This window comes from Medicago truncatula, chromosome 1 (genome assembly GCF_003473485.1).
Source record: "Medicago truncatula cultivar Jemalong A17 chromosome 1, MtrunA17r5.0-ANR, whole genome shotgun sequence".
NCBI lineage: Eukaryota > Viridiplantae > Streptophyta > Magnoliopsida > Fabales > Fabaceae > Medicago > Medicago truncatula.
In genome coordinates this window covers 48,023,909-48,047,073 of record NC_053042.1, presented here as the reverse complement: position 1 = coordinate 48,047,073, position 23,165 = coordinate 48,023,909, and the positions used below count along the sequence as shown (strand labels likewise).

Genomic DNA, 23,165 nt, shown 5'->3' with positions numbered 1-23,165 from the left:
TTCTTTTCTCTTTTTCTCACGGAACAAAAAAAAAAAAAACCTTGTGTGATTCGTGTCACACATAGAGACTGCCGTTTACCGAAAGTTAATTAATAATGAATGTACTATTAAGATTTTGTTGAGACTTGAGAGGAATAATGTACTTATGAGAAAAAACCGAATTGAGACAAGTGGCGAGTGTAAAGAGGTAGTTGGGATTGTCAGTCCGCAGCTTCTACACTGTCAGAATCATCATCAGCTCAAAACTCAAAGCAAATCCAAAATCACAATCCCAATTTCAAAAACCCTAACTTCAAATTCTTAGATCTATTCCATCCATGGCTTCTTCCAAGCTCATGCCTTCTTCCGATCCACCTTCTTCTCCATCTTCCAAACCTCACTTCACCACCGCCAATTTCCTCGACGATCAAATCTCCCTCGCTGACGCCGTCGCCACTCCCCGAACCGTCGACGATGTCTGGCGAGAGATTGTCGCCGGTGATGCGATCTCCGGCGATAGGGAGTGTAAAGAAGAGATTTCCGATGAGATGATGACGCTGGAGGATTTTCTTGTGAAAGCTGGTGCCGTTGAGGATGAGGAGGAGGGTGAGGATGTTAAGATGACGATTCCGTTATCGGAGACGCTTAGTGGTAGTGGTATGTTTTCCTTGGATTCCAGTTTTCAGGGAATTGAAAACGTTGATGGGTCGGTGATAGGGTTTGGGAATGGGAATGTGAATGTGAATGGGGTGGAAATGGTTGAAGGTGGAGGAAGGGGGAAGAGAGGACGGCCTGTTATGGAGCAGTTGGATAAAGCTGCTCAGCAGAGGCAGAGGAGAATGATTAAGAATAGAGAATCTGCTGCTAGGTCTAGGGAACGCAAGCAGGTATTGATTGTTTTTGTGTCTGATATGCTATGATACACTTGCACAATGACACCAGACACGTACACTGACAGGAGTAATAATTTGAGAAACTGAATTATTTGATTGCAATCACATGTGTCGGATATAGGACACTATATGCTCATATGTGTTGGTGCTACATGATATGTGCTTTTGTTTTTGTGATGTGGGTTTTTGACTTTTGTTTTGGTTTTGTGTGATTTTAGGCTTATCAAGTGGAATTGGAGTCATTGGCGGTGAAGCTAGAGGAGGAAAATGACAAGTTGATGAAGGAAAAGGTGATGTATACTTGCACTTTCCGCAATTTTCCCTATAAATTATCAATGAGTGAATTGCGATTTTGATCATCAAAATTGTAGAAATTGTGCTATTTATTATAGTAAATTTCCGAAATGGTAAAATGGTCTTTGGAATTGATGATGGTCTGTGGATTTAATGAATATCTCTATTTAAACTTTGTTGTCGGTAGGATTTAAAGTAGGGTTAGGGTGCAATTATGAACTAAGAAGAGATTGCTGTCAATCAATTTGGATTCCTCTATTGATGATGGTTTAGAAAGTGATGATTTTTCATGACAGAGGGACAAAGTTGTTTGGCAGTTTCATTTTAAGGGATAATTTTGACATTTCATAAATTAGGGACTATATTGTCGGATGCTTACGATTTTGAAGACTAAAATGATGATTAATTCAATCCACTTTTTTCACCAGCTGCTTGCTTTTTGCTGCGGTTATTGCTACAAGGCAAAAAATTCTTTTGGTCTGTGCTGAATTTGAACCATTCGTCTGCTGATTAAGGGACTAAATTATAACCAGTGCGCTCAAGTTGTGTTTGTTAACAGAAGTGCTGAACCAATGTCCATTATCGAAATGCTTTTTATTTTTTTTATTAAACAACGAAATCAATGTTTTTGCCTTTGACTGTGCAATTAGTTTTACGTGGGTAATTTCCATAACGGCCTCATAGAATTCAGTCCTAAAATCTCATTCTATTTCTGTCTGAGCCATGAAGTTCCTTTTTTGTTCTCCTAACACATGCTACCGTGCTTGTTTTTATATATTTGGAATGTTTCTTGGAGCACTGTTGGTTACAACTTCTGTCTCTCTCATGCTCCTCCAACCCTTTGAATTTTCAGATTTAGAGTTTATTAATGATTATGCTTTCCCCCTGACATCTAACAGAGAATATTCTTGTGCAGGCTGAGAGGAAAAAGGAGAGGTTCAAGCAGGTACTGATTTATATTTTATGCTATTGTTTGTTGGTTTGTTTTGGACCTTTTGGTAAACAATATAACTGATAATTCACTTATTCTTTGAACGAAATCCTTTCCCATTTGATACCATAGCTGAAGATTGCTTGCTAGTTGCTACTGATGAATATGTTGTCTTGGCTGATAATCATCTTCTACAAATTAAATTTGAGTTTTCGTTCTTAAATGTGAGGACTTTTACTAATCTACTTTTACTTCCAATATGTCATTGGTTTCTTCTACATCAAGCATCTCAACTTTTCTATAGTATCATTTTTAAATTTGTTAAAGACTACTCCCCAGTTCATTTTTAAGTGTTTTTTTAGAACTTAACGTTACTCCCTCCTCCGCCTCTAATTATAAGACCCCTTTCCACTTTTTATTGTCCCTTAATATAAGACCCTTTTCAAAATTCTACATGCATTAATGATTTATTTACAAAATTGAGAAACATAAATTCCTCTCTCTCTCTCTCTCTCTCTCATGATAACAATAATTTATAGGGATAAGTACGTAAAAATAACTCTTTGACAAATTAATTACCACAACTACTTTTCTTAATACCCTTGAACTTCGTTGGAGAGTCTTATGATTAGGGATGGAGGGAGTACTGTAAATATGTAAATAATCAAAGTGAAAGTAATATTAACTATTTATTGAAGAAAGAAAAATACTTAGAACGAGATAAAAACTGTCAAGAGCATCACAAGAAAAAAGACAATTTAATCAATTTTCTTAATGAATTTCCTTGGTATTTGTGAAAAACTTTAAACCAACACTTAAAAAGAAATGGAGATTGTATTGCTTACATTTAGTAAAAAAAATATTTGAATCGCTAGTTGATGTGTAGTGGCAGCAACCAGGGTATAAAAAATTCTTACACGCAGATGCAGCAACAAATGTATAGAGGACTAATCATATTCCAAGATGTAACTCATATCCTGAATGATTTCAGTCCAACAAAAAACTGTCAATTAGGTGCACATGTCAGGATTTTAAACTGCAGACCGCATCACATGATGGGGTCCACATGGGCATCTGCCTGCAATTACATTGTGTTTATAAATCACAGAAAAACCCACTTTGGCCACACCACCGCGATGATAACCGGTTATCTCTTGCACTAGATTTAAAGTTATTTGTTTCCAGATGTCTCTACTGCATAAGTGTCATTGATGTACCTTTCATTGCCTACTGGTGAAGAGGGTATTACTATCAACTAGTATGCTTGGGAAGAGGGATTACTGTCAAACCACCAAAGTTCATTCAGGCATCCATTCATGCAGCAAGACGAAAGTTATGGGCTGCTCGGCAGTTTTTTGGTGGACAGAAATCATTAAGGAGCTGTATGAGTGCACATCTGAAATATGATTATGCTTGTGCACATTGTTGCTGCATGCTAGAACTTTAGTATCCTATTTGCTTCCTCTAAACAACTGCGACTTCTTTTTTTAGTAGCCAGCGGTGGCGCAATGGCTGCCATTGTTTTTTTAAGTTTTGTGTGACACTATTATAGTGTCACTATTGGGTTGCAACAGTGGATCCAATCTTAAACCCCAAAATGAGTTTAAAATTATTAGGTTTTAAAGGTAGATTTGGGGTATTTCCATTGTTAATTATGAATCTTGAGTTATTTGTTTGTTATTTTGAGCATTTATATTTGTGTTGTGTTGACTTTTTTATTTATATAAAATATTTTAGAATCCCTACGTGAGCAATTTGCTAATGTGACTGGTGGCTGTACACTGCTATCCAAAATTGATAATCCTGTCAAATAGTTTAAGGAAAAGAGAGACTACAGAAAACTATAGGTCACACTATCATGAGAAATATAGAATTAAATGGTTTATCTGTAGATATCATCACAGAACATTATGGCATTAGTTGATCCATGTAAAAGAGCCAATACCACCTAGTGGGAAAAGATTTTGGTGGTTGTATAAATTTTGAATCATCCATGTTAAAACACACTACGAAGAATTTAGAAATCTCAATTAATTTTTGAGACACTATTATGGTGTACTCACTCACATTTTTTCTTGAAGATTTGTAAAATCTTGCCTGTTATTTATACATATTATTTTTGTAATTGAATATAGCATCCCTTTAAATATTTTTTCTTTCCGTATTATTTGAAATTTTAAAAAATTTCCCTACAATGTACTATACGTGTACTAAGTAGTTAATCATGAATGCACATGTTTTATTGGTTGAAGGTTACTTGTATATGATATGGAAAATCAAGAATAGGGAAATTTTTACCGATTCAAAGATTTAAGAGATACAAAAGAATTGTTTGGCAAGTATGATTTTCAAGTGTGTTTTGTTTCATCACCTCATGAAGCTTGTTTGCTGTTGGTATTGTATTTTTAGCTACCAGAGTCTATCATTACTATAAACAATGTTGTCAATGTATAATAGATGTTAGCTATCATCTATAGTGATTGGATGACAACTGACCTGTCTTATTTGTGTGTAGCTTATGGAAAAAGTGATTCCTGTTGTGGAGCAGCGACGGCCGCCACGGTTACTCCGTAGGGTTCGCTCCTTGCAGTGGTAGATCATATTTGCTAGTGGTACAAGATGTGAACTGAGGATTGTGGGAAATAATAAAATGGGCAAATTAATCATTATTTATCAGATCAAAATATTTAGTCTCAAGGGTAACTGTGGTTAATGATAAGAAGAGATAGAAGGAATCGGTACCTGAATGGAGTACGTAAGAAATGTCTTTTGCTCATTTTATGGAGATAAAAAGCAGAATTATGAAGTTGGACCATTTAGTTTAGATACAAAGTAGGCATTCTGGTCTCACCCCTGTGCAGACTGCAAATGTGCTAATAGAGAGCAAAGGGGATTGTAGACGACTATATAATGTAGTCATGGTTTAGAGAGATGCTATTATTTAGGAAAAAAAAGTATATACAGAAATTGTTTATTTGATCTGTCAGTGGCATTCCGTCTTGAAACTTCTGTGCTTGTGAAAGATAACTTCTTAACCATCACTGATATGTGGAGATGCCTTGGTAAATTTAGCTGTACTATTACTAATAGTCCTCGTCTTTTTGAGGAATTTATCTTACTTTGACCACTGGTGGTGCTCTTGTAGTCTTGTTGAGGATGTTAAGGTTGTGAAATAGTTTGCATGAGGAAGGTAGAATAGGTGTTAGAGAAACAAAGAATGTTCAAAATGTTATATGCTGCAGTAAATATATTGCCTTAGCAGCAAAATTTCGACAGACCAAAGGCATAATTAGATACAACTTTGTTTTCGCGCTGAACTATTTAACTTTTGCATTCAAGGAATGCTAAAACTATAAAAATTTAAAACACACTACTTTCAAAGATTTACTGTAATTTTTTAACCTAATATATCTTGAGGGAGTGTGGTTTCTTATTACACTAACGTAAATCATAAATGAGTAGTGAACAACACTATCTTTTCCATGTTTTCTCGAACACTTACTTTTTTATTGTGTGGATTTTATATTTTAGAAATGTTTTTTTTTTTTACACTATATTTTAGAAATGTTTTCTATTTAAAGTGGTGAATCATATATTAATTTTGTCAATTAAGAGAATGAATGTTGAAAATAGTGTTAAAAAGAGAGTGTTGATGAGATTAGTTATACCAAGGGAAATGTTAACCAGATCACTTGTTAAAAAGATTAAAGTGGAAATTTTATATTAAAAATTGTGTAATCAAAACATTCAAACGTTAAAAAACAACTTTTTCTATGTAAAATTTAACAATTGTTTTTAGAGTAAATAAGCAATTACCCCCCTGAAATTGTAAGTTTCGTCAATTACCCCCTGAAATTGTAAGTTTCGTCAATTATCCCCCTGAAATTAACAAAACTTCAATTACCCCTCTGAAATTTTACAACGTTAATCAATTTACCCCCTTCGTCAAATTTTTCTGTTAGTGAACATAACGTTTTGCAAATACCCCCTTGAAGTTTTGCACTTATGTGCAAAATGCCCTCCAAACTTAAAAATTTATATTATTTTTTGTTAAAAACAAACAATTAATAGTTAAATATTAAAACTAACTATTAATTTTAGAGTTTGGGAAAAACTACATGCATATATACATCAAAATAGGCTTCAAAATGGGAAAAAGTGTATTTTTTAAAGTGACAATAATGTGATGATTTGTGGATTAATTTCAAAGTTAAAGAAATATATGTCTAAGTGTTTGACATTTCTCAATAAGTGTTTCTCTATACATACCGATCACATATTTCATTTGCTGATGATTTATGTCTTTTTTATATGAATATTACTTAATATATGCTATATATGATATGTCGGTTTAATAGTTTTGTGGTGTGAGTTAGATTGTATACGATGAATGATTGTCCGTGCCTGAAGCACAAACAAGAAGTTAGAATGAAGTTTTCTATAAAGTGTGTAAACAAAAACAAATCATATGAAAATATTGGGGGTTGTGTAGTTTAAATGGTTTGAGCAAATTGTTGAAGGAGTTGGAGGATTTAAAAGACTAACATGGTGAAGGAGAAAATATAAATTTAAAACTGATTATTAATTTGTCTATAAACCCCTAAAAATAATAATTTGTTTATTAGAAATAACCATTATTGTCACTTTAAAAATACACATTTTTCCCTATTTTGATGTATATATGCATGTAGTTTTCCCAAACTTCAAAATTAATAGTTAGCTTTAATATTAATCGTTAATTGTTTGTCTTTAAGAAAAAAATAATATAAATTTTTTAGTTTGGGGGCATTTTGCACATAAGTGCAAAACTTCAAGGGGGTATTTGTAAAACGTCATGTTCACTAACAGAAAAATTTGACAGAGGGGGTAAACTGATTAACGTTGTGAAATTTCAGGGGATAATTGAAGTTTTGTTAATTTCAGGGGGGTAATTGATGAAACTTACAATTTCATGGGGTAATTGCCTATTTACTCATTGTTTTTAGGTTTAAATATGTCTTTAGTCCTTGCACTTTCATCAGATTTTGGCATTGGTCCCTACACTTTTTTTTGTAAAAATATTGGTATTAGTCCCTCTATTAATTTTCTGTTAAAAAAAAAACACAAAACTATTGGTATTGGTCACTGCACTTTGTAAAAATATTGGTATTGGTCCCTGCACTTTGTAAAAATATTAATATTGGTGTCATGTTGTGTGAAATGATTGGGCCACGTGGCACTCCGTTGGTTTTGTGTTTTTTTTGTAACAGAAAGTTAACAGAGGGACCAATACCAATACCAATGTTTTTACAAAGTGCAGGGACCAATGTCAAACAAAAAAAAATGCAGGGACCAATATCAAAATCTGATGAAAGTGCAGGGACCAATAACACATTTAAACATTGTTTTTATTATTCAATCGTTAATAAGTACACTTGAGATTCAATAGACATAGGACGAAGGGTAATGCTTCCTCGTCGTTTTCTACCTAGTGGTTTCGTTATCTGTATTTAGTGGGACCAGTTGTTGGGTTTAACAAAGCTGCTACCTTAGGTCAAGACATCGAGCTACTTGTCTAATTGCTTGCCTCTCCTTGCATGACCTAATTACCACTTATGCCGCACTAACATTACTATAAAAAAATAGTTAAGAATCTTAAGATGGTGATAAATATGACACTCCATCTGTCCCTATATTTAAGTTTTCATTTGATTTTATTTTTATCCTTAAATATAAATCTCTTTTTAAATTATTAAATGCATTTATTATTTTTTTTTTTCTAAATATATCTCTAATTAATACTATTAACATGTCTTGAAATATGAAAAATCAAATTTAATATACATACAAACAAAGGATAATTTTGTAATATTAACACATAAAATAAACATATTAATTACACTGACAACATTTCTTAAGAAATGTGAAAAGGACAATGGGTGCCGGGAGTATCAATATGCTAGCAGAAAAGAAAAGATACTGGGGATCATATAGTCTTCTAACCCCAAAAAAAGAAAAAAAAATAAATTCAATCAAGAAGGGTTAAAATGAAAATGAAGCATATTATTTTTACAAGATCTTAATATTTTTTTGTATATTGTCGTTTCATTCTCCAAGTAATTGTCGTATGTGGTTTTCCCTCTGGCCATTATAGTTATTTCATTGTACTGCTTTCTAACCATGTATGGACAACAAGTGCTACGGATATCATAACATCATATCCGTAGTTAAAGTTCATGACGTACACGAAATTGGTGCTGACAATTTAAATTTGAAAACAAAAGAAAAAATGTAGTACATAATCCAATAACTAATTTATATCTAAACCAAGAAAAGGATCTAATTTATTTAAAATTAAAATGCCTAGCTAGGTAGTTGAGTTCCCACATCTCAGCATGCTTTTCTTCTTAGTAGACTCACATTGAATAATTACATTAGTTAGCTTACAAGTAGAAAAACGATACCTTGAAAAGTTCATTCCCTTGTGCATCAAAATATGAGCAACATTGTATTGTGCAAAGTTATGACCAAGAACCTTTTTAAAAAATAAGTGGGGTAAAGAAGAAAGGCATTCTCACAAACCAAGAAAGGTTTTTGAATTGAAAAATGAAAGCAGTGTATTTACTCATTACATATGATATAATCAATGGACTAATCATTTTAGAATAATAGTAATCCCATCATCATTATTCAGTGGGCCAAATTTTCCTTGTGATTATGTTCCTTAACATTTTTTTTCTTCACTTTCTTTCTCTTGTATATGTTTGACTTCATTTCTAGAAGATGTAAAATTGATTCTAGATATTTAGAGATCAGATCCATTGTTCTCAAGTAGAATTGATTCTATTTAAAACTAAAAATTTAAAGTTTTTAATTTTAGAATTTGATTTAACACTAAAATTAATGGTTCAGTTAACTTTTTTTTAACTCTTTGGTTAAAGGGGAAGAGAACCCTTTGGTTAACCGGAGTTCATCATGAGGTAACTATAGTCTGACTAAAAATTGTTCCACTTAAAAATTAAACTTAGGTTTTTCTAAATGATTCCTCTTTTGATAAAAATTATTAATCACTTAAATTCAATCACTTGAGTATTGTTTAATTCACTTTTACATAAATATATCTAAATATAGATAATTTTACTTTCAACTTACTTATAACTGGAATCGATTTCACATAATCAATTTATCCAAAATCAATTTTATCAAATACCAAATCAAATATAGGCTATGTAATATTTTTGATGATAGGTTTGAAGAAACAAAATCATGCAACCTTTTGCTGTGTAAAGTAAAATATCTTCACACTATCCCCAACAGCAATGTCTGGCATCCATTCAAACTCTTCCTTATCAAAAGCCAAACACTCCTGACACTTTAACAGTCTCCATCCCCACTTTCTCTCTCTCTTTTCCCCACACAAAACACAGTTTTCAAAATTCTTTTCCTTTTATTTTTTTATTTTTTTTGTACTATTCCATAACTACTCAGAGTGATAGGCCAGAGATAAATACTCACATAACACAAAAGCTACAAAACCTCTTCTTATTTGGTCTTTCTCTCTGAAATTTTCCCTAAAAAACAAAGCACATTCATCACAATGTCTCTTCCCATTTTCTTTTACTTTCTTATACTTTCACTGTTCTTCAAGCTTTCACACTCCACCACAATTCTTGTTGATGGATCTTCAGAGTGGAAGAACCCTACTGTTTCCATTGGTGATTCCATCAGTAAGTATTATCACCATAAAACAATTGCAGCTAGCTAACATTACTCTGTTTCTTCTCTGTTTTCACTCTGTTTTTCTCTGTTTCAGCTTTCAAGCACAAGCAAAACTACAACCTCTACATTTTCAAGAACCAGAAAGCCTTCAATCTCTGCAATTTCACTCAAGCCAATCTTCTCACTGATCCTAGCACTACCTCCTGCTCCTATACGGTAAGACCCTTCAAATTGCATCATGGTTCTTTAAAAACAGCTCAAAAATTAATTATTTTTCATATTTTGAGTTCTTCAGAAATATACTATCAAATTTTCTTAAACCAATTTCCTTTCATTTTTTCAGTGGCACCCTTCTCGTGTTGGTTTCTTCTACTTCACCTTCTCCAATGACTCACTCAAAGCCTGTCAAGATTCTCAGAAGCTAGCCATAAAGGTAACTCCAACAAAAGCTTCAGCACCAGAAGCTTCTTCACCAATGCCAACTACTCCAGGTCCTTCTTCTGGTGGAGATATACAATCTTCTCCTTCATTTCCATGGCCATTTCATCCTCACCAAGGTTCTTCACCAGGTCCAGCACCAACACCAGAAGCAAGTTCACCAATAACAGTTCCATTAGTACCATATAAAGGCAGTGGTGATGGCATGCCTTTCATTAACAGTAACCCTGCAGTTCCTCTGCCTACTGGTGAAGTTGATTCTGCTACTATACACCCCCTTGCTACTTCTGGTCACCAAGGACAGGTTCCCATACTCTTCTCTCACTCTTGCTTTACTAAAGTATGCACTCATTAATGTTTAGCATTTCTGCATTGATTATGTTGTCAATTGTCATGCACTTTCTAGAGATTAGTAGTTTGTTTGGCCCTTTAGGGTTATGTTTATATAGGTTTATATGAAAGTGAGTTGAATAATAAAATTGAGTGTAAAAATCACATTTAGAGAGAAAATAAATCTCATATATTGTGCTAAGCATCATTATGTGATTTATTGATTTACAATCAAAGATTATATGAATAATAGTTTGATGAGTAGTGAGCTAATTGGACATTGAATGAGTTTTAAGAAGGATTTCTAGGGTTTAAAAACTAACATAACTAGTTAATCTCTCATATTTGACTTTCCAAAAAAAAATAAAAATATTGATGAGTAGTGAGATTGATGAATTACTGATTGGGAGTTGATTTCTATTGTGGTTGACTGCAGGTGATGATTGGATTAGTTGGATTTCATGCTGCTGTGCACATTATGGCTTTACTGCTGCTGTAAGAAGAAAGAATTGTAGGGCAGTTTTATGCAAAAATTGGGAGAGAATGGGGTAGGGAAGGTAAACCAAATTAAATGTGGTGAAATGGGCCTAAAGTAGCTTTAAGAGTGATGATTATACCATGTATTAAGATGCTCTTATATTCTACTTTAGAGTTTTTTTTAGCACTTTTTGCTCTTTGGATTTGCAAATTGCAATATAATTGATTGCTACTTTTAAAAAAAAATAATCTGTTTTCCTCTTCTAATTATTCCCTTTTTTGCTTTAATGGTAATTATGGGGTCCTAAGATAAGAATTAAAATGACCAGATACAATACAACATAGCCACATGGTGGTGGGGGAGCTTTGAGTCCGAAATCAGGCCAGCCTCTAAAACACTGCCGACCCACTGACAGATTACAAATTTTGGCATCAATTATAATCCAAAGCCACTTTTATTTTTTTGAAGACATTTACTGCATGGTCCCTTTGTGCATGTACATGTAGTAAAAGTGAAAGTGTAAAATGGTAGAAGAACTTTTGTTTTTGAAGGAACAATAGAAGAACTTGGTGAAGTTATAAAATGCCCTTTTGTGGAATTATTTGTCAAAAAATATGAATGAAAAATCTAATCTAAGAAAGTTGACGAAAGTCATTTTGATCTCTAAATATGTAATGAATAGCTACAATTGTTCCGTGATGTATGAAATTTTTAAAATAATGTTTGATTTTACATTATGTTAACTAAAACAGTTTCTTAAGTTAAAATGCTTTGTTAATGTTGTCATATTTATCTCACGGTATACTTACTTATTGTAATATCAGTTCTTATATGAAAAGAGTTAATGTTGATATTGAAAGATTATTTTGACTAACAAAGTGCACAAGGACTATTTTAGAATTTTGATATATTGAATGACTATTCTGACTACTCGCTACACATTTAGGGAACAAAATGTCTATCACCCCATTTAATAATTACTAACGTGCATACAAGCATCCTGTTTTTCAGCTTTTTGCAAATGAAGACCGTAGTCGACCTTCATCATGGCGAATTAGATTTTTTTTTTTAAAAGAACATGTTTATAACATTTCATTAAAAATAAGAGTTTATATAACGAGGTACATGATAATAAATAGTGGAACTAGCTGATAATGCGGCAATTTCTGCAAGGGTGTGAGCTTCACCATTTGCTTGTGTCTTCTATGAACTCGACCTTAGAGTTGGTGAAATAAGTGGTAAAAAAGACTCATGCAAACTCAAACCACATGATTAATTCTGTTACATCAACCCAATGATGATTGAAGGTGTTTGTTGCAATCTTTGAATCCAAAGCAAGACCAACATTATCAAATTGCATGTCACTTAACCATCGTAAAGCATGAAACAATCCAAGTGCTTCTCCCACGACCACCGTACTTAGGAGTGATAGATAAAGTTTTTGCCAACAGAAACGTGCCTTCATCATCACAGATACAAATAACAATGCTCGTTTTATTCAAATGTTTGGAGAAAGTTGTATCGACATTACATTTAAAGAAAACTCTTTGCCGGCGTTGTCACCTAACTAGAGTTGTAACAACCATCATTGAAGTATAGGGATTACGAAGCATACCTAATGCACCTTGCCTTTATGTTGTTGTAGCTATCGTTTGATCATCGCAGGAAGTTTGTTGAGTTGGTACCATGACTAGCTGCCAAAATAGTGGCATTAGCTGAAACACAATCCTCTATTAGGTGACAGGTGTGATCAAGGACCTGAACACAAGATTATGAGACATCTTGCCAGAGCTTGAGGTTTCTAGTTCAATATGCTCCATAGCACAACAACAAAATGTTGAGAAAGCTCTTGTAATAGCTGATGTAACAATTCGAAAAATAGTGTCAACCATTGAGTTCTTTTCGATGAACGCCTTATGGACTCAAAGTCCATTCCTACGCCAAACCTGCACAGTAAAAAGAACATTTGAAGCAAATACGGGCAAGGTCCTTATTAGAACCATCACAACTTACATAGTTTGTAGGACATTGCACATTTTTATCCTTAAGTCGAACGCATGTAGGGAGCCACCCACAACACATATGACAAATTAAGCTCTTAACCACTTTCAACATCCAAATACCACTTCAAAATCATGACTCCGAAGATGAGAAGTATCTTACAAACTCTTCCATACACAGCCTATAAACACTCTTTACATAACACAAATTATTCTTTTCTACTTTTCAAATCAATTTATCCTCCACCACCTGATCAAGTCAAGGGGTTCGAAGAATGATGTTGGCTATATCAGGACTAAAGACTTGTTGAATCACCTCATTGTTCCAACCCTTCAGCGAGGTATCAATCAAACTATTCACCGAAAAATCTCGCACAAAAATTAGACTTAAAATTTTGGATAAAATTCTAACATGTAGTACTGTTATTTTTATTTTTGGTCAAACAGTTATTTTTATTTTAATTACTATATTTTTAATTCAAAATTGAACTATAATTAGTTAAGAATAAAACTCTATCCTGAAATTTTAATAGGGAAATCATTTTCCACACTAAATAAAACATTTGTACTTTTAATTTGATTTTTAAATAATAATGAATTTAATATAGAAATATTAAACTTAATAGAGTCCAAATCAGAAAGATACACATTAGCAAATATATTTTTTTAAATAAAAATTAATTTTATAAATTTTCTTTCAATATATATATATATATATTTTTTTTTTCAATGTTTTTACCCCTATGTATGATGCAACATTAAAAAATATGATAACGCTTGCGACCCATGCATGCTTCTTTCTTTGAAGGCTAAGCAGCAAGCACTATAGTCTCGCAATCCATCGGTGGAACACAATCTTTGCTAACCAAATACCAAACATTGCCCCACAAGCTGCAGTAGTCAACTGGGATCATTTTATTACTTTATTATGATTAGAAATAGAATATTATGCAAATTTATTGTTGAAATTTGTGAACTTTTGATTTGATAATCACATCAAATAATGAATGAATGGTACTATATTATTCATCAGAGATTATGAGTTCGAATTTAACTATATGAATGCAGTCTTGTTAAAGGGGTGCGCGACGACCTAGGACCCGGAAAACAGATTTATATAGGTGGTGTATATAGCAATACATGCTTTATAACGGTGTTTGTATAGGAAATGCACCAGAAGGGCCGGAAGTCAATAGTACCAAAGTTTCAGCACATTAGTCTTTATACTACTGGGCTCTCAACTGAAACAACATGACACATAAAAAATGAGTAATCAATGCATATTTCTTTCAAGTATTTTATATATATATAAGTTTTCTTATAATTTTTTTTATTAATGTATCTTTGTTGTAGCATTTCTAAATTTTAAAAATTTCGTATATTCATATATATGTATCGTTCCTATACTATGTCTCCGAGCTTCATAGCATAGAAACCTCTATTGCCATTTTTGCTGAGCTTGGGGTCTCAACCTTGTCTCGAAGTTCGTTGGAAGTTTATATATTCATTCACTTCTCGTTGAAATAGACTCTTTGACTGTTGTTAGCTTAGTAAAAAATGGTGCCACGTTCAATATTGTCGTCAAATCCATCTTAGAAGATATTCTTCATTCTCTCAACCTCTAATATTGAACTATCTCATATTCATGGAGAAGTCAATTGTTGTGTGTATCTGCTAGAAAACTTGAAATACCGTGGATGTTTTGATTGAACTATTGTGGATTCTCCTTCTTCCCCTCTCTTAGTCTTAAGTTACATTTTGACGTAGTGAAATTCACTATCCTTAAACTTGATCCTTAGCTTCTTTTATTTTTTCCTTCTATAAAAAACAACGTAGACAAAAAATAACCAGCTAGCTCAATTGATTCTCCATACTGGTTTTGTATTTGTTCTCTCAAATTATGGAAATACCTTTTTTGATTAACCTGAATACAAAGTATTCATTAATTATTGATTTAATCAGGTGAATAAACCAGTCTTTGGGGCTACTTTTCCTGCAGCCATAATTTATTCATAAGAAAAAATCATTACAATTTTGTTATGAGTAAGATTGTAAAAATTTGAACTAAATATTTTTTGGGCTCAACTAAGTTAGGTAAAAGAAAATACTAGTTTCTTTTACTAAAAAGAATCATGAAATTTTCTTATTGCAACCCCGTGCTTCTTGTAGACTCTACGAATTTTCAATTTTTCCTGTTCGGGAATAATACAAAAGCATGTTTTGTATTTTTCTTATCGTTTGTGAATTTTAGACAAGAGATATCATCAACTCTCTTTTTTAACACTCACTCTAACATCCATTCTCTTATTAGGTGAGTGGATACAATATTTCTAAAATGGATTTTAAGTAGAATGGTGAGACTCACATGAATTTTATTTAATGAAAGAGCGAAATGTTAAAAAGAAAGTGTTCCTAACATTTATCTACCATTTAATTTATTTTTTTATAAATGTTTTAAAAAGATAAATGACATTATATTTAATTTACTTTAGATCGAAACCAGATTTATGAAGTCAACCCATCCAAACTAAATTTTATGTAGGACAGTAACACGTCGTACCAATGAAACATTTTTTAAAACTATGAAAACACGTTATTATATGTGAAAATTTTATGTAGGACAGTAACACGTCGTACCAATGAAACATTTTTTAAAACTATGAAAACACGTTATTATATGTGAAAGAAGGAGATAGATATGTGAATATTGTAAAATGATTGCCGTCCTTTTCATTTGATCAAGGGTACATATATACAATAATAATAATAGGTTAGTCAAACTTGTGAATAATGACAAACATAAATGGAATTAATTACAAATATAATTATTCTATCACACCCCCGCAGTCGAAGCGGGAGGTTCACAGGCGCTTAGACTGGTTCGGAAATCATCAAAAAGAACTCGAGGTAGGACTTTGGTGAAGATGTGAGCAATCTGATGACGAGAAGGAACATGAAGGACACGTGCCTGGCCACGCACGACCTTTTCCGAACAAAGTGAATGTCCATCTCAATATGTTTAGTACGTTGATGCTGCACTGGATTACCAGAAAGGTAGATGGCACTAACATTATCACAATACACCAAACTAGTCTGGGAAAGTGGGTAGTGAAGCTCTAAGAGAAGATTGCGAAGCCAACATGATTCAGAAACCACATTAGCAACACCCATATACTTAGCTTCTGCACTTGAGCAAGAAAGTGTGGGTTGTCGTTTGGAAGACCAAGAAATGAGGTTGTCACCAAGAAACACACAATAGCCAGCGGTCGAACGACGGGTGTCAGGACATCCACCCCAATCAGCATCAGTGTAGGAGATAAGTTTCTCAATAGGAGATAGATAGAGATGCAAACCATAGTGTAGGGTGCCTTGAACATAACGCAGGATGCGTTTGAGGGCAAGCATGTGGTCGGTGCAAAGGGCGTGCATGTGAAGACACACCTGTTGGACAACATAAGATATGTCAGGTCGGGTGAAAGTAAGATACTGCAAGGCTCCTGCAAGACTTCGATATAAAGTGGGATCGTCATATGAAGTGCCGGCGGTGGTACTGAGCTTTTGTTTGGTGTCAACTGGAGTAGCAGAAGGTTTGCACGAGGCCATGCCTGCTCGAGCAATAATATCACTAGCATAGGTACTCTGGCTGAGGAAGAGTCCACCATCATGTTTAGTCACGGAAATGCCCAAAAAATAACTCAGTGGACCCAAATCCTTAATGGCAAACTCAGATGCAAGGAGTGTCATGATGGATTTCCGAAGATCATGGGAGGATGTGATGAGGATGATGTCATCAACATAAAGCAAGATGTAAGCCATATCAGAGTCACGCCGGTAGATGAAGATTGAGTGATCTGAAGTGATATGAAGTACTTTTGTTTCAATTTTGATTTAGGTGTTTCCATTATACTTCCAATTTTGGTGTTTTATTCCTTTTTCTTGAAATTTTGATTTATGCATACTAGTATATAATCACAGCCCTTTCACTCGCTGTTTGCTTGCAACTGTACAAAATTTGACTAGCTGTTGTGATTTTTTTTTTTTTTTTTTAAAAGTTAGTTTCCCATTGTTTTTTTTTTCTTTCCATTTTCTGTGCCTATTTAGATTTACCCATTTTTTACTTGGATGGAGTTTTAATCGTCGGTGACATGGTGCCAATATGGTGATGTTGCAACTTTAAAGATGAAACACTTCTTCGTTAGGTTGAAACCTGAAACCTCATCATTCTCACCGGCACTCATCATCACCAGATCCACTAACTTCTCTCTTTTTTCATGTTTCAATTTCACCAATTGAGAAGAGGGTGGTTGTTAGGGATTGAAAATGAAAGTTAATTGAAATTGAGAATAAGCAAGGAAAAAAATAAGATGAGTGTGTTAGAAGGTGTGACTATTTCTCCTTGTGATGGAAATAAATTAAATGTTCGTGCTAACTAGTATTTAATAGTTCAATTTCTATAAAAACTATTTAAAGGTTGTTAAAGAGTATTCTTATTTCCTAAATTATATTGTTAATTTGAGATGATGCGTTTTTGTGAACAATGAGAACATTGATATTTTCATTGTTACAATGTCTTGTAAAAATATTTTCACATGAACCAGGTTAAATTTTTTATGTTGGTCGGATAAATCTTACACAAATTTTGCATTGATATGATAAATTTACACGTTTAGACGATGTCGTTGTTTTAATGTAACCATCCAATTAAAAGTGTACGGTTGAGATCGTTTTAATTAGATGAACGACGAGATCGAAAACTACGTGAAACTATTATAGCAGAAATTTTGGGTCCAAAAACTTCATCAAAAGTTTGTAAGTGCGAAAAAAGTTGTCGATGAATGTTCAAATAAAAAGACAAAGTAAATGGATAAGTATAAGTAGATAAAAGATACTCCAATTATAGGGAAGCAAAAAGCAACGAGCTCTCATTTTTTATTTGAATGATTACCACATCTAATTTTACGTTAAAAATGGATTAGTGCTTGCATTGGAAAAAGTTTTTCAACTATTGGATTAAGGATTTTTGTTATGAGTCCTAATTATGAGTCCAAATTCAAAAGAGCGATTGGTCCAAAAAATAAAGGATTACTTATACTTGTCCATTTACTTTTTGTCTTTTTATTTGAACATTCATTGGCAACTTTCTTCGCACTTACAAGTTTTTGATGAAGTTTTTGGATAAGTATAAGTAGATGGGTAATGATATTTGTATGACTATTACGCGACAACCATTTTTCTCGCTTTTTATTGGTCAAAATTAACATAGAAAAAAAGAAATAAAAAGAATAAGAACCTAATATAAGTATGAGAGATAAGATTGTGAAAAAATTGTACCTAAATAGTTTTACAAATATTTTGTCAAAAAGTTTTACAAATATACTTTTTTCTAAGTAGATTATTACTACACTATACTATAGTGAGATGATGGCCCTAAAGTAGGGACCAATCTTAAAAGTTTGAGCCTTAAATTCAAATAGATAGTTATAACAAGACCTCATAATTAAATAATAAATCTTTTTATTCATTAATCACGTATTGTGGTCATACTCGGTTTGAGAGATTAATTTCTAAGGTGCACAGAGAATACTCGACACGCAAGAGAAATTGAAATCTAATGCATTGTGTTTTCTAGAACACTGGTCTATGGTAATATAGACACACATACATACGTGTGTGTTTTGATCAACCCATATTCTCTTGGTACTCCCCTATGTGAACCTCATTATTTCCCTCACTGTGACTTATTGAGTTCAAAAAAGGTAACAATTCGAGTCATGTTTAACAAAGTACTTTATGAAGCTATGTTTGGTATGAAGCAGCAGGGTCAACACATAAGGTTGCTTGTAAATCAATAGTGCAGCCTAGGCAACAACCTCTTCCCATGGGTTTTATTAAATATAACGTTGACATTGCTTTCTTGTTTATGTATGAATTATGATTGAAATTTGTCTGAGGGATGAAACAAGTCTCTTCATTGGTGCTAAAATACTTTGGTTGCAACCTAGTAGGAACAAAGGCAATATTATACAGGGGTTGAGATTCAAACATCAAACTCTTTACTTTTTTGCATTTAAAATGTGTGATTTTCAGCCACTAAACCACTATATTATTTAAAAAAAACTTAAAGGAGATAAAAAAGTTCAACTTATGAATTTTATGAAAATATTTAAGTTGAGCCATCAGCTACATTCCAAACAAAATATCTCGTATCATTTAATGTGTATGAAAAATTATTGAATAAACAAAAACAAAAATAGTATTCATAGTCTACAGTTTACATATCTCCACGAAAGTGACAATATATACATGTAAGTTCGATGACATTATTAATTGGTGTCCCTTCTGAAGCTTTGGTTCTCCTCCAATTACCCCTCTACTTGAGATGTGATCATAGACTTTGGGAAAATGACAACTTATCTTAACATTTAAGACTATATGGTCCCATGTTATGTCTTTTAACCAAACTCACTAAGTTAATAATGCTGATCAAAATAGTTTATTTGGTTCCACTACTGCACTTAAAACTTATTAGTTAAGCTATCTACATAGAATAGTTCTTTTTGGCAAATATATACTGTTTTAAGTAGTTAACAAAAGTCCAAATTTAGTGGGTGCAAGGTTAATTCTCTTAAGTTAAAAAGATATATACACCAAACCTAATCATAGCCATAAGAAATTTAGTATAACTGAAATCAATGTAGGGATCAAATACAATGAAACTTGATTAGTTTAGAAGATTTGTTAAATTTAATCAATTGCATGATTTATTCTATAGAGTAGTGGAAGTGTCAGATAAGTTTGGTGCTAATAAATATTGAAGACATTAATAGGTTGGTCCATATATATACAACCTGCTGCTATAGGATAAAGGAGTCACTAAATTGGCCCACTTACCTTATAATTCACCATGAGCATGTGTTGCATTCAGAGATGTACTCGTGTAGTTGATAACATTTGTAAACTTTCCCCTTGGTGTAGATGAAGAGATTTATGTAGTTGTTATAGTATGTTCTGAGTCAAACAAGTTGGGTCTATAGTGAAACATTTTTGTGTCATGTGATGTTAAAGAATGTTGTCTATTTATTGCCTATGAAAATAAAATATGCAACATGATCTTGATTGTTATTGTGGTTGCTCAATAAATTTCTCAAGCCATAGTCAAGTCAGAACAAAAATAATATATGCAGTTATTTGCACTATAAGAAAATGAAGCTGAGATATTTTAAATTGGTGAAGGTTCTTAATTTTTCAACCTTTATTTAAATATTAAACTTATATTACTAAAAAATGTTTATGGGCACAATTAAATTGTTGAGTATATAAAAATGTGGTGATATAAATACTACCCTACATTAAAGAGATGTATAAGAAGCAAATTTATCACTAATTTATTAAGGTCTCAGTAGAGGCAGAAAATTTACAGAATCAGTAATACTTTGGCATTACTTTTGTCTGGTAATGCTTGGCAGGGTTTAAATGAGATTCAGTATCACATGTTATTTCACCTTTTCTTCACCCTCTTTGATAAAACTCTTAATTTTTTAACCTTGCTCGTGATTAGTTAGTGAGTCAAAAGTTATATAAGTTGCATAAACAGTAAAAAATTGACTGCAAAAGAAAGTATTTGCATTATTATTTTTGTCAAGTGTCAACTTTTTATCATCGTTCAATCACTATTGTAACATCATAAATATTTTAAATAAATACTAGAGAAATTCTAACATAAGTCACCTTTATATACCAGTACTTGAAAAATATTTAAAACCCCAACAATTACATATGTCGTTTATTGGTAGTAGATGTTAATGATACGATATATTTTATTTTTATGATTGAAATAATGATTTAATTGATATCAGTTTGATCATAACGACATAACATAACTATGCATTTCGTATTTAACCGACATCAATCAAATCACTGTTTTAATCGTAAATATGAGAAATGTCATGAATTTTTATTTTTGAACAAAATCGTTGATCGCCGTTGAAATTCTGATAATTGGTCACTAGGGGTAGCACTTGGGTGACATTGTGACATTGGCCAACCACAATATCACAAGTGTATTTTTTCTTGGCAAATTTTATGGTACACCCAACATATTTGAGTGTACCGGTACACCAGACCCTTAAATTTATAGTTAAATGAATTATTTTTAGAAGAAAAATATTTTTTTTATCATTTATAATTATAATGATTAAAATCTTATTCACCAAAAACATCAACGAATTAAAATTGAATTTTTTTGAATTTTTATCTCTCATAATAGAGAACTTTGATTATTTTATACGATAATATGTAAAAAAAACTTATTATGACTCTTATAAACAATGAATGATGTGTTTTTTTTATGAAATGATATTTTCTGAGATACAAATGCGACAAATAACTTTTTATTTCATAAAATTGATTGTTAATGCATAAATTTAGGAAACATGAGTACCGGTACACCTTAATTTATGAGTGTACCGTAAAAGTTCACTTTTTTCTTTCTCTTTCATAATATTTTTTTGTTTCTTTGTACACGTGTAACATTGTGGTTGGTCAATGTCACCAATATCACCAACCACAATGTCACCCAAATATTATCCCTTATGAAGAATGGTCTTCCCAAAAACTCACCATAAATGCTATATTGTTATTACTCCTATCTACCTACTGCATACCTTTTTTTAACCGTAGATGACGTGACAAAAATTACTTGAAACTCACAAATGCACTTTTGAGATGTCGAAGTCGAATCTTGGTGAAGGCGGTGTTCACCGTAATGATATCAATATTATGAGTTGGCAAATTGACGGAAAAAAAAATATTTGCATTATTATTTTTTGTCAAGTGTCAACTTTTTATCATCATTCAATCACTATTGTAACATCATAAATATTTTAAATAAATAATAAAGAAATTCTAATATGAACACCTTCATAAGTAGTCCACCATATACCAGTACTTGAAAAATATTTAAAACTCCAACAATTACATATGTCATTTTTTGGTAGTAGATGTTAATGATACTTTTTATTTTTATGATCAAAATAATGACTTAATTAATATCAGTTTGATTAGAACAATAAAACACAAATATGTAACACGTATTTAACCGATATCAATCAAATCACCATTTAAGTCGTAAATATGAGAAATGTCATGAATTTTTATTTTTGAATAGAATTGTCGATCGTCGTTGAAATTCTGATAAATACAAGTACACGATGATCACTTATGAAGACGGTCTTATGAAAAACTCACCTTAAATGTTATTGTTACTACTCCTATCTACCTAGTTGCATACCATTTTTATCCGTAGACGACGTGGCGAAAACTGCTTGAAACTCACACATGCACTTGCGAGGTCTTGGTGAAGGCGGTGTTCAATGTAATAATATCGATATTATGAGTTGGCAAATTGACTATAAAATAAGTATTTGCATTATTATTTTTGTGAAGTGTCAACTTTTTATCATCATTCAATCACTATTGTAACATCATAAATATTTTAAATAAATAGTAAAGAAATTCTAATATGGACACCTTCATAAGTAGTCCACCATGTACTAGTACTTGAAAAATATTTAAAACTCCAACAATTACAAACGCCGTTTTTTGGTAGTAGATGTTAATGGTACTTTTTATTTTTATAATTGAAATAATGACTTGATTGATACCAGTTTGATTAGAACAATAGAACATAAATATGTAACTCATATTTAACCGACTTCAACCAAATCACATTTTTAGTCGTAAATACGAGAAATGTCATGAATTATTATTTTTGAATAGAATCGTCGATCGTCGTTGAAATTTTGATGATTTAAATACAGGTATACAATAGATCACTTATGAAGAAGGTTTTATGAAAAACTCACCTTAAATGTTATTGTTATTACTCCTATCTACCTAGTTACATGCCTTTTTTATCTGTAGACGACGTGGCGAAAACCACTTGAAACTCGCACATGCACTTGCGAAGTCTCGGAGTCGAATCTTGGTAAAGGCGGTGTTCAGTCTAATAATATCATATTATGAGTTGGCAGTTGCATATATTTATTAGAAAAAAATTAATAAAATAGAACCAATATCTCATAGACAGACACAAATTATATATTTGCTTAAAAAAAAGAAACAAA

The 23,165-nt window shown here is 32.4% G+C and overlaps 3 protein-coding genes across 4 annotated transcripts; 2 read left to right on the top strand and 1 right to left on the bottom strand.

Annotated features, from left to right (window-relative positions):
* Positions 1 to 113: 113 nt before the first annotated feature.
* Positions 114 to 5,224, top strand: LOC11415254 (G-box-binding factor 4). Of its 2 annotated transcripts, XR_003013241.2 has the most exons (5): positions 114 to 866; positions 1,091 to 1,162; positions 2,083 to 2,112; positions 2,230 to 2,321; positions 4,613 to 5,224. XR_003013241.2 is itself a non-coding variant. In XM_003592041.4 (4 exons), exons 1-4 carry the CDS (start codon positions 318 to 320, stop codon positions 4,691 to 4,693), a joined length of 732 nt encoding a protein of 243 aa, XP_003592089.1. In that variant the 5' UTR covers positions 116 to 317; the 3' UTR covers positions 4,694 to 5,224. The 2 variants fall into 2 exon arrangements, 1 of the variants encoding a protein (XP_003592089.1); XM_003592041.4 differs by lacking the exon at positions 2,230 to 2,321 and having other exon boundaries at positions 116 to 866.
* Positions 5,225 to 9,576: 4,352 nt separating this feature from the next.
* Positions 9,577 to 11,307, top strand: LOC11422433 (early nodulin-20-like). Its single transcript, XM_003592040.4, has 4 exons — positions 9,577 to 9,803; positions 9,890 to 10,011; positions 10,139 to 10,537; positions 11,000 to 11,307. Exons 1-4 carry the CDS (start codon positions 9,674 to 9,676, stop codon positions 11,060 to 11,062), a joined length of 714 nt encoding a protein of 237 aa, XP_003592088.1. The 5' UTR covers positions 9,577 to 9,673; the 3' UTR covers positions 11,063 to 11,307.
* Positions 11,308 to 15,912: 4,605 nt separating this feature from the next.
* LOC112418653 (uncharacterized mitochondrial protein AtMg00810-like) lies at positions 15,913 to 16,857 on the bottom strand. Its single transcript, XM_024775106.1, has one exon. It carries the CDS (start codon positions 16,855 to 16,857, stop codon positions 15,913 to 15,915), a length of 945 nt encoding a protein of 314 aa, XP_024630874.1.
* Positions 16,858 to 23,165: the final 6,308 nt, after the last annotated feature.